Here is a 12,266-nt window from a genome sequence, read left to right on the forward strand (position 1 = left end):
CGTGACTACAAAGAATATTAAACAAATTGGTAAACATAGAAATCACTGCCCGAGGTGGGTGAGATTTTCCCGGAGGTGGTTTCAGGACGTGTTGTACATTGAAAAACTGGATGTATTGGCCTAATGGTGGTAACAAGTTTATGAACCAATCGATTGATTAATCTGTTAAATGTGAAATTTGCTTGGAAAAGGGGACGTGGTAATGTTCAGGTTAGAAGAATGGCCCCTCATGTGAACAAGAGGGGCACATCCAAAAGAGGGCCTCATGTGCCCAACAGAATGGAACCGTGTACTCGGTATTAAAGGGTTGTTCAAAAAACCTCTCCTGTTTCAGTCCATTAATAACACAATAAAGAGGTCCTATTTGCTGCCATAGATGTAAAAGACCAATCCCACAATATCATTATTTATGCAGAAAGAGGAGGCGATTGAGTGCAAGCACCTTAGCCAAATTCCCTACAAAGCTGTGAGACCTAATTTCCAAGGAAACTCGTTACGCCAATTTACAACAGCTTCCTTACAAGGGACTTCAAATATGAGAGGAGGCCATTAGACCCATCACGCCTACCCAATGGTTGCTTGTCCGTGCTCTTTCCATTTTTTGTCCCCCGTCGCACCGCGGAGCGAAAGGTGGACTATGGTTTTCCCCTCCGTCTGTGTGTCCGTCCATCCGTCCGTCCGTGCGGGCGTGCTTGCGTACGTGCGTGTGTGTGTGTGCATAAGCGAAGGACCGCATTCGAATTTGGTGTGTGGGTGCAACCCACGGCAAAATCCAAAATGGCCGCCGCCATGTATGTCTGATGCCATGTACGTCTGAACCTTGTGAGTGGAATATCTTGAAAAATAAGCGAAGTACCAACTTCTAATCGGGTGTGTGGGTGTATCTAGGCATAAGGAAGAACGCTATTGAAAGTGGGTCGCCATGTCAAAATCCAAGATGGCCGCCTCCATGTATGTCTGAACCTTGTGAGCGAAATATCATATCATAGCATGTTTTCTGCGTCTTCCACTTTTTCAACTCACATCACTTCCCCGACGGGGGACCTAGGCGTAACGCTTGTTTTTAATGCTGAGCATCAAGCAAGGAAGCAGCATGTACCATTTTTAAAGTCTTTGGTATGACTTGGCCGGGGTTCGAACCGCCATCCTCCCAGCTTCAGAGCAGATGCTCCAACCATTATGGTAAATCTGATCTGCTAAAAAAATTCTAATAATCAAGAAATACAACCCTGCCCTTTATTCTCATCCACTTCCAGGAGGATGCTCACATACACAAAATATACAGTGCCTTCAGGAAGTATTCACACCCCTTGACTTTTTCACATTTTCTTGGTACAGCCTGAATTTAAAATTCATTAAACTCAGATTATTTTTTTTGTCACTAATCTACACATTATACCCCATAATGTCAAAGTGGAATTGTTTTTTTTCGAATTTTTTACAAAATAATTTGAAATGAAATGCTGAAATGTCTGGAGTCAATAATTATTCAATCCCTTTGCTGTGACACTCCAAATTAAGCTCAGGTGTTTCCAATTTCCTCTGATCTTCCTTGAGATGTCACTGCAACTTCAACCTGTGGCCAGTTCAATTAATTGGACATGATTTATAAAGAAACACACCTTTCTATATAAGGTCCCACAGTTAAAATTGCATGTCAGAGCAGAAACTACAATGAAATCCAAGGAACTGTCCGTAGAACTCCGAGATAGAATTGTGAGGAGGCAAAGATCTGGGGAACGGTATAAAACAATTTCTAATGTTGAAAGTTCCCAAATGCACAGTGAGCTCCATCATTATGAAATGGGAAGAATAATATGGAACTACCAAGACTCTTCCTAGAGCTCTCCGTCCAAACAAACCGAGCAACTGGACAAGAAGGACCTTGGTCAGAGAGGTGACCAAGAACCCACTGATCACTGACAGAACTACAGAGTTCCTTGGCTGATATGGGAGAACCTGCCGGAAGAACAACAGTCTCTGCAGCACTTCACAAATATAGGATTTATGGGAGAGTGGCCAGACGGAAGCCACTCCTGAAAAAAGTCACATGACAGCACACCCAGTGTTTGCAAAAAGGCACATGGAAAGACTCCGAGCATGAGGCAAAAGGTTCTGTGGTCTGATGAGACAAACATTGAACTCTTTGGCCTGAATGCAAAGTGCTCTATCTGGCGGAAACTGAGCACAGCTCATCACCCATTTAAATACCATCCCTACCGTGAAGCATGGTGGTGACAGCATCATGCTATGGGGAAGCTTTTCAGCTGTAGGGACTGGGAGACTTGTAAGGATAGAGGGAACAATGAATGGGGCCAGATACAGGTAAATTCTTGAGGTGAACCTGCTTTAGAGTTCAAAAGACCTTAGACTGCGATGAAGATTTACGTTCCAACAGGACAATGTCCTCAATCATACAGCCAAAGCAACACTGGAATGGCTTCAGAACAAGAATGTGAAAATCCTTGAGTGGCCCAGCCAAAGCCCAGATTTGAATCCCATTGTGAATCTGCGAAAAGACTTGAAGATTGCTCTTCACCGATGCTCCCCATTCAATGACAGAGCTTGATCAAATCTGCAAGGAAGAATGGGAGAAACTCCCCAAATCCAGATGTGCAAAACTGATACAGACGTACCCAAGAAGACTCGAAGCTGCAATCGCTGCCAAAGCGCTTCTACGAAGTATTGACTCAGGAGGTTGAATACTTATGTAAATTAAATGTTTCTGTGTTTCATTTTTAATTATTTTGTAAAAAAGAAAAAAAAAGATCCCACTGTCATTATGGGATATTTTGTGTAGATCAGTGACAAAAAAATCTCAATTTAATCCATTTAAAATTCAGGCTGTAACACAAAAAATGTGAAACGGTCAAGGGGTGTGAATACTTTCGGAAAGCACTGCATCATATGTATGTACTAATTAAAATAAAATTTAAAAAAACTATTTATATTTTCGAAATTTCATTTTGACAAGCTGCACCTCATGCTGATGCATGCATGGGCTGCACCTCATGCTGTCTTTACGGTGTATAACAAATGTACAATGGTTGTAATTGAAGGATTTTTTTTTTTATATAATGGGTGACTATGAATAGGTTGAATTGCCTTTCCTAATTTTGAATTTCCTTTTATTATCATCTGGCACACATGGGCCTGCATAGTCCATGATGCAAACTACTGCAGCAAAACATACGAATGAGCCTTTGTATTTATGATATTCTTGTGCAAATTTGATTCTTCTTCACCGTTTTGCATTTTTTGTTTTCTGCAAAAATGAGAAACGCTCGCTTTTGCCTTCAGGAACAACATTGTCAAATGAGACTGTCCCACTGCGTACTTGTAAACTGTGAACAAATCGAAACCATTGAGGTTTTTATTGACTAGGAAGGTCATCCCAAAAGATGTCAACCCACTTGCAACATTTTAGGTAAAAGATCCAGGTGTGACCAAATGTTACGATCCGGGATGCAAATTTACATCTATACGGTCTCATTAGTTACCAATTTGTTTGGTGGAAACAAAATTTGTTGCACTATTTGTTTTATGAACGAAAATAATGGATTGCAGTCCAAAGGATGTGGTCATGACGGAAAGCTCCAGCAAAGACAGAATCTAAACTCTTGTTAAGTTAATTGTGATGTCAAATAATAATTAATATGAAATCCACCATTAGGTTTTTGCAGTTGTTCCCAACATTTTAAACTGTTCAGTGATGCATATCCTTTCTGGAAATAAATGTGCATGCCAGGGCAGCATCACTTTATGGATGAGTTCTTCCTTCAAGATCAGCTGAACACAATTCAAGGACTTGCGACAGAGTTGGGAATACCGAACACTACAGTGCATCCCATTATCATCTGAGGAAACGAAAGGTAATGGTAAAACGGGTGCTACAGGTCTTCATGGAAAATTATAGACAATTACCTTTCTATCATCAGCAACGTTGGCATCTTTGTTAGGAAGGTGATACCGAGAATGCAAAATTGCTGGAGATAAAATTGGTGCCACAACTATGAAGCAGAAGTAGTCTTGGTCAGCAGAGTGGAAAGGGATGACTTCTCATGTCAAAAACAACCCAAGCACCAACAAGGAAGATTCAAGGTGTTTCATTGTCTTTTTGATTTTCATGACACTATTGGAATTTTGCTAATTCACGCAGTTCCACAGGGCACGACGGTCAATGGGAACTTCTATCACATGGATTTGCATGATCATCTGAGATCCATAACGCTCAAAATGCATCCAGTTTTTTGGCATGATACCTTCCTCTTCAATGACAATGTTACTTCACATGCAGAAAACAATGTTTTTGACCTGTTGAGCTCCTGGGAGTGAAGCGCTTAGCCTCATCCACCATATTCCCAGGTGGATTTACTTCCATGGGACTTTCACGTATGACCCCCAAATTCAAGACGAGAGGAAAGCATTTTGCATCTGCCGATGATGTTAACACAGCCATGCCCGTTGCATTAAAGAGACTTCAGAAGGAATGATTCTGTGCTCTGGATCAAATAGTAGGTTGACTGCAAAGTGAATTAAAGAAGAAGATTATATCGATCGATGTGACGTAAATAAAAGTTTGTCCGCGGTATGTCTATTATGTAAGTGGGTGACAAAATATTTGGGATGGCCCTCAGTCATGGAATTTTCCATCCTGATATCCAATTACGAGTAGATCTTCAAAACTTATCTTCAGCACTAAACAGCAAAACGAAGCTTCACAAAAAGCTGACTATAAAAGTCTGTGGTATAACAGGATAAGGTTCAAGTGGTTGTGATGAAAGGGGTGGGGGGGACTGTACCGAATCAAGGTGGCAGCAGCAAAAAATCAAAGCAACCAGGATAGATTAGGCAGCACCTACCCACATGGATGAGCAGGCAGCAGAGAAGAAAACCCAGCGTCAGAGCCAACACTTACGTGGTAACTTACATGGTGGTGGAGACAAGCCGTTACGGTTCAGCGACCCTCCCATAAGCACAAGGTTCATCTCATCGACAGAGCATTGAAACACCTCAACATAGCGGTCTTTCATGCACTTTTTGTGGCACAGCTGGGAAGCGAGGAAAGCACGGTCAGGAGATTTCAGCTGGATGAAAGAGTCTCCAGAAGGACGCCCCTGTAAAGGATAAGTAGTGGGTGCAGAGGTAATATTTGGTGCAACATTCCAGGATAGAAATAGCCAAGAAAGCAAAGAAGCAGAATCTCAATTTGACACGCCCGACAGGGGGTTCTGACATCACTATGCTGAATAGGAGAACGGCACTGGGTAGAGCACGTACCTTCACCAGGCTTGAGCCAAATCAGCCAAATCCACATCCGGACGTTAACCAAAATCTAATTAGCTAGTTATTATCACCTAATCAACTCGTCCACCAAATTTCATCCGAATCCATCCATGACTTAGAGATATCCTGCTCACAGACAAACAGACAGACAAACGGGTGTAAACATAACCTCCATCCACTTTCGGCAGCAGAGGAAATTACGGTGGTGGTAGTGCTGTTGATGATGAAATTATGGCAGGTTTTCACATTCACATTGACAACAATGCTGGACAACGCTGTTGGGCAAAAAAAAGCTTTTTAAAAATCCCACACTGCAAACAATTAACTTTTGCTTATAGCTGAAGGACACCATGAATATGTGTGTTATAAGTGCTAAACATTTGCTGCCAACAATAAATAAGCAAAGGTAAAAATAAAAGCAAAAGCAGGAAAGTAAGGATGTAAGAGAATTTTAAAAAGTAGAAATAAGAAAGCCAGATTGCTTGACATTGGTCTGAGTGTTGGCTCTGAGTCAGAGATCGGCGGTTAAATTCCGACCCTGGCCGAGTCATACCAAAGACTTGAAATTCATATGTGCTGCTTCCTTTATTGACACTCAGCATTTCAAGGATAGAGAGCATGGACAAACCCCATAGGGAGGAGGAATTTTCCTACTTAATTGTCTGAGTGAGTGCAGAGAGAAAAGAGACGTCATTGAGATGGATTCGCTGGTACCCAGAGTGCTTTGGGATGTGATGTCACCTCCTCAAACTCAGTGGCCGTCTTTGTCTGAAATAAAGTCCAGTGTTGTCTCGTGTATTTATCTGCATGTGTATGATTCGTCTTATAGCTCCTCCATAAGTCCAAGACCCTAGCGAAAAAAAAAAGGCCAGCAAATGTAAATGCATTTTCCAGCCCCTGTCCCAGAATAAGGAAAACCATCATGATATGTGGAATGAGGACCAAGTTGCCCATACGTGTAATGACGTTGAGTTAAAATCTGTGTGATCACAATGATGACAGTGAGAGTAACAAGGAGGGAACAGGACTATGTTACAATTAATTAAACTCAGATAAAATGGCTGCCTTCAACATAAAACAAATAAATTCGATACAAATAACTTCGTTCGAATCTACAAACTGACCATTAAAAGCAGAGAGGATTAGTATATCGGGGAAAGGTAACAAAGATGGCAGGGCAGCAGGACAAGGTGGACAATAACCAAAAGATTGTTTGAGGAAGCCGAGTCGGTGATCCATTATGGAACACAATCGGTTGTTTAATCACGAAGTTATACCTGCTGATTGAGCACCATGTGGACACCTTGCGGCCTGATATCTGCTGTGAATTCTCCCAGAAACTCGAGAATATTCTCAATGCTGGCAGAGTATGGTAGGCCACGTAGACGTACACAGTCACGCACACCGCTGGCTCCTAACAATGGTGGTGGAATCAAAGGCAGAAGAGGTGCTGGTGCCGTGGGGATGAGTGGTGTGGACAAATAACGATTAAGTACCTGTAGGAAGAAGATAGTTTTGCTGCTTACTAAAATGCTTCAACACCAAGCGAGTCTTGGAAATTAAATGATAAGATGCACAAATTGGTGTTCTTTAGAAAATATTCTGGTCAAAAAACAAATTTGGCACCAACACAAATATACTTGTGAATTGGATTACTCAAATAAAAGGTACGAGTAATAATAATATTATAAGGGCTTGTTAAAAGACAATACCTCCAATTCTTTTTCTTCAAAACAGTTAAGGATATTCGAATGATACCAACATCAATCTTTATTCTACCATGGCGCATATTTATTTCTCAATGTCATCACCGCTGTGGTCCAAACATTTACACCAGCGATAAAGTAGTTTAGTGATGCCGCCGCGATCGAACTGTAGATCCTGCCGACTTAACCGGCACTTAACAGCAGCCTTGACATCATCATCATCATCCGAAGAAAAATGGTCTCCACAAAGGTGTTCCTCAAGTTGGGGGGAAGAGATGAAAATCTGACAGAGCCAAGGTGGTCCTTTGTGACGGTACTCCATTGACGGTCTCCACTCTCAGGATCATAACGGTGCACGCAACTCTCATCTCCAACGCTTGACGATTCACACACCGAATATCTTGCTGTCCTCTACCATCTTGATCAACATATCACTGAGACATCTCGCGTCAGAATCACAAAACTTGGCACCCAGTGTCAAGAAGGAAGAACATGCTCTACGTACACACATGCATAACGTGCACACGAGATGCTCTCATAACAATAGTTCTGATAAAAAGCTCTTCACATGACTACACCAAATCTTGCTGCTTTTCTCACAAATTGACTACAATTACAAAACAAGCGAGTAAATGTTCTTGTAAGCAGGGCTGCAACAATAATTAAGTGCACCTGCGATCCCAAATAACAGCGCTTATCCCCCCCTCCTATCACTCGTTTCCACTGTAACACCACTAACACCTCCCCTCTGCAGAAGCGGCCCCCTCCTTCCATTCGGACACAAAGGCCTTATGGAAGGTTTTCACATTCACAACAATCCTGGACAACGCTGCGGGCTGAGGTCATACCCCGGCAACAACAACAACAAAAAACCACACACCTACCTATCTACTCGCCCCCTCTCATACAACACCAGCTCACACAAAATGAGCCATGAACAGGGTAAACTGTCGATGATGTTAATGGTTTTTTCTCAAGGTTGGTAAAATAAAAGAACACTCCATAATTTGCTCCTTGCACCAGCACGTGACTAGAAATGGCAGTATGTAAATAAAAGCAGACACGCTGGTGCACACGAGGTTGTTTGGCCTGAAGAAGTCCGTTGGGTCATCGTTGATACATAATCTAGGTATGATCTCACCTGTTTGGTACAAAACTTGCAGAGTAGGGCTTTGTACGATTTTTGACTGGACGCGCCTCTTTATCAACTCTGGATAGTCCTAACTGCCATAAGGTTATGATAGAAATATAGCATCTTAACCAAGTCTGAGTTCTTAAATTACAAGTCAAATAAATAAATAAAACACTCCTACATCACTCACTCAGAACATGCAGACAAGCCACAGATACATACTAAAGTAAAGTCAAGCGATACTGGAGGTCAAATATAACATGTATACTTCATGGAAGTCAATAATAATAATTAAAAATAATCTAAAAATGCAAAGCCCGTCCACGTCCACTTTGTATTCAGACGTCTTCTTCCAAATGCTAAACATGACGAAAAGAGGTAAAAAAAACAAAACACAACATGAAAATTGACGATTTTATGCAACCTTGACCTTTGTTTGACTTTTTGATCGACAAAAAAAACCAATCGACTTCTAGCTTTTGATTGGTAAAAAATTGCTTGATTGGTGAAAGTGACCCAATATGAAAACCCTTTAATTTGCAGATCAATCGGATGAAAATTGACGATTTATGTGATGCTGACCTTTGACCTTTTGACCAAGTTATGAATTTGTCTTCTACATATTCTCATAAAACTTTGCTGAAAATTGGATGACAAAAGCTGAAATGGTAAAAAAAAGTTATGACTCGGACAGACAGCAAAGACAGACAGACAGGCAGGCAGGCAGGCAGGCAGGCAGACACACAGAAGTGATTGCAAAACCCTGTCTGCTGCTGCACAGTGGACAGGCTATCCTGCTCTGGTACAACGCAATACATGGAAAGTCTTACCTGCTGCACTTCAGCCGCTGTGCTACGAAACAATTCAATGTAGCGCTTTCCAAGCATCTCTTTGTGTTTTTTCAATGCCTCAACTGCATGGTCTTCACATGAGAAGAGGACAAATGCATCGCCCGTGGGCCGGCCATCAGGGTGCCTCACAAAGAGGACACCATCATGCTCTCCCGATACAGGGCAGTCGGATCCGAAGAACAGAAGCACATCATCAATGGCCGCTGTAAATGGTAGGCCGCGCATCCTCACGATCACCTGGTTTTCTCGTGACAAGAACTGTGCCACCTCATTTGATGTACCTGTAGGCAGATAATAGCGACATTGTATTTCATACAAACTCGAATTGTATGACTGGAATGATTGGTATCAAGCACCTGTATAACTATAAGAACCTTAGGAAATTGAAGACTATGTGTACACAAAATAACAAGTGTGTGTGTATGTGTATGTGTGTGTGTGTGTGTGCACGTCTGTGTGTGTGTGTGTGTGTGTGTGTGTGTGTGTGTGTGTGTGTGTGTGTGTGTGTGTGTGTGTGTGCGCATCTGCGTGTATGTATGTGCACTATTTCCGGGATCAAAAGAAACGGTTCGTTTTCAATAAAGTAACATGACGCTTGCGGCATTTTGATATGCATTTTTGAAGAGCATATTCCCCGCAAATTTCTGGGTTTTACTGTTTCGAGGTAGTTGTCGAGAAAATAAAATTATAGGAGCAAAGAAAACATTAAATATTATATACATATATATATATATATATATATATATATATATATATATATATATATATATATATATATATATATATATATATATATATAGACGTGAAAAGTAAGTACACCCCATGTAAAGTTTTGACTTTTTCAACATATTTCAACATACAGCTATTTGATCTTCATTTCAACAATATTGATAGATAAAGGTGATATAATATAACAAATATCATGAAACATTTACATTTTGTAGTCCATTGTATAATTTAAATAAACATAAATGCAAATTTCGCATGTGGAAAAAGTAAGTACAGCCCTATATTTATCACTACTTCAAATACCTGAAATTAGAATCAGGTGCACCAGCTCAGCTGCAAATGATTAGAACATCGTTAGAGAGGATCTTGGAGGAACCTGTCTTATTTAAACCTCAGACATTTAGTTTGGTTTGCTCTTTGTTGTTGAAGTGTGCGGCGTCACCATGCCTAGATCAAAAGAGCTCTCTGAGGCCTTCAGAAAGAAGGTTATAGATGCCTACGAGTCTGGGAAGGGATTTAAAAAGATCTCCAAACAATTTGAAATCAATCATTCGACAGTCCAGAAGATTATCTACAAGTGGAGAAGATTCCAAACAACTGCCAACTTGTTCAGGCCAGGCCGCCCCAGCAAGTTCAGCCCGAGAGCAGACCGCAAGATGCTGAAAGAAGTCTCGAAGAACCCCAGAATGTCATCACGGGACCTACAGGTAGCTCTTGCCACTGTTGATGTCAAAGTGCACGAGTCTACCATTAGAATGACGCTGCACAAATTTGATCTACATGGGAGGTGTGCCAGGAGGAAACCTTTGCTGTCCAGAAAGAACATCAGGGCAAGACTAAAGTTTGCCAATAAACACTGAGGCAAAGACCAGCACTTCTGGAACAACGTGCTCTGGACAGATGAGTCAAAGGTAGAGCTATTTGGCCACAGTACCAGAAGACATGTTTGCCGAAGACCAAAGACAGCATTTGACCACAATAAACTGATACTAACTGTAAAGCATGGTGGTGGAAATATTATGGTTTGGGGCAGCTTTGCTGCATCAGGGCCTGGGCAGCTCACCATCATAGAATCCACTATGAATTCTTCATTGTACCAGAGGGTGCTTGAGGATAATGTGAGGCCATCTGTCGGAGAGTTGAAGCTCAACCGAAGGTGGACCTTGCAACATGACAATGACCCTAAACATACCAGTAAATCCACCAAGGAATGGCTGAAAATAAAGAAATGGAGGGTTCTGGAATGGCCAAGTCAAAGCCCGGATCTAGATCCCATCGAGATGTTGTGGGGGGATTTAAAACGAGTTGTGCATGAAAGAAACCCCTCAAACATCGCACAGCTGAAAGAATTCTGCATGGAGGAGTGGAGAAAAATTTCTCCCAGTCGATGTCAGAGACTGGTAGACAGTTATAAGAAACACCTACTTGAGGTTGTTTCTGCCAAAGGAGGCAATACCACCTATGAGAGCCAAGGGTGTACTTACTTTTTCCACATGCGAAATTTGCATTTATGTTTATTTAAATTATACAATGGACTACAAAATGTAAATGTTTCATGATATTTGTTATATTGTATCACCTTTATCTATCAATATTGTTGAAATGAATATCAAATAGCTGTATGTTGAAATATGTTGAAAAAGTCAAAACTTTACATGGGGTGTACTTACTTTTTCACGTGACTGTGTATGTATGTATGTATGTATGTATGTATGTATGTATGTATATACATATATATATATATATATATATATATATATATATATATATATATATGTATATATATATATCCAAATATATCTTCAGTTCTCCAGATTTCAATGAGCGCACGTAATGACGTCACTGCCATGTACATATGCTCTGCCTGTCAAGCTCTCAAGAGAACCCTCCGACAGAGCAGAATTTGGATCTTAGTTCAGATACTGTCATAAGTGTATGTAAAACTCAGTTACCGACCTGGTTTCGCTCTTTTGGGGCTCATCAGGGCAACGCAGTGAGTCCTGCATACACCTATGACTGAAAACTTTTTCGGTTATATACCAGTTACGATGCGATTTCATACCATCAGTGGTGAACCGCCAGCAAGGTATCCTTATGATATGATATATATATATATATATATATATATATATATATATATATATACATACATATACATATATATACATATACACATATATACATATATATACATATACACATATATACATATATATATATACACATATATACATATATATATACACATATATACATATATATATATACACATATATACATATATATATATACATATATATATATATATATATATATATATATATATATATATATATTGTTGCGGATATGAGGACTGTATATTTTTTTGATTGCGTGAATTATTATTATTGTTTATTCTGCGCCTCCTGCCTCCGGAGCTGTGTAAAGGTCAAAGGGGCATCCCATAATTAGTCCATAAAGCATCCACACCACAGCCAATCATAGAATACCCCTGTTCAATAGTTATATCTTATTCTGTGTTTTAGGGTAAGGCTGTGTCTCCCATTAATTGAAATACTCCAT

At 40.5% G+C, this 12,266-nt stretch overlaps 1 protein-coding gene across 2 annotated transcripts in view; it reads right to left on the reverse strand.

Moving 5' to 3' along the window:
- ESRP1 (epithelial splicing regulatory protein 1) overlaps window positions 1–12,266 on the reverse strand; it is a 70,442-nt gene that overhangs the window by 12,358 nt on the left and 45,818 nt on the right. Inside the window, exons 10-12 of one of the 2 annotated variants that reach the window (XM_068107951.2) lie at window positions 8,955–9,256; window positions 6,564–6,782; window positions 4,931–5,117 (exon numbers count right to left, since the gene is read on the reverse strand). In XM_068107951.2, the coding sequence (XP_067964052.2) occupies window positions 4,931–5,117; window positions 6,564–6,782; window positions 8,955–9,256 (708 nt within the window). Of the gene's footprint in view, window positions 1–4,918; window positions 5,118–6,563; window positions 6,783–8,954; window positions 9,257–12,266 lie in introns of both variants that reach the window. The other variant, XM_068107950.2, reaches the window with a different exon arrangement.

Source organism: Myxine glutinosa, chromosome 2, assembly GCF_964187855.1.
Source record: "Myxine glutinosa chromosome 2, kmMyxGlut1.1, whole genome shotgun sequence".
Lineage (NCBI taxonomy): Eukaryota > Metazoa > Chordata > Myxini > Myxiniformes > Myxinidae > Myxine > Myxine glutinosa.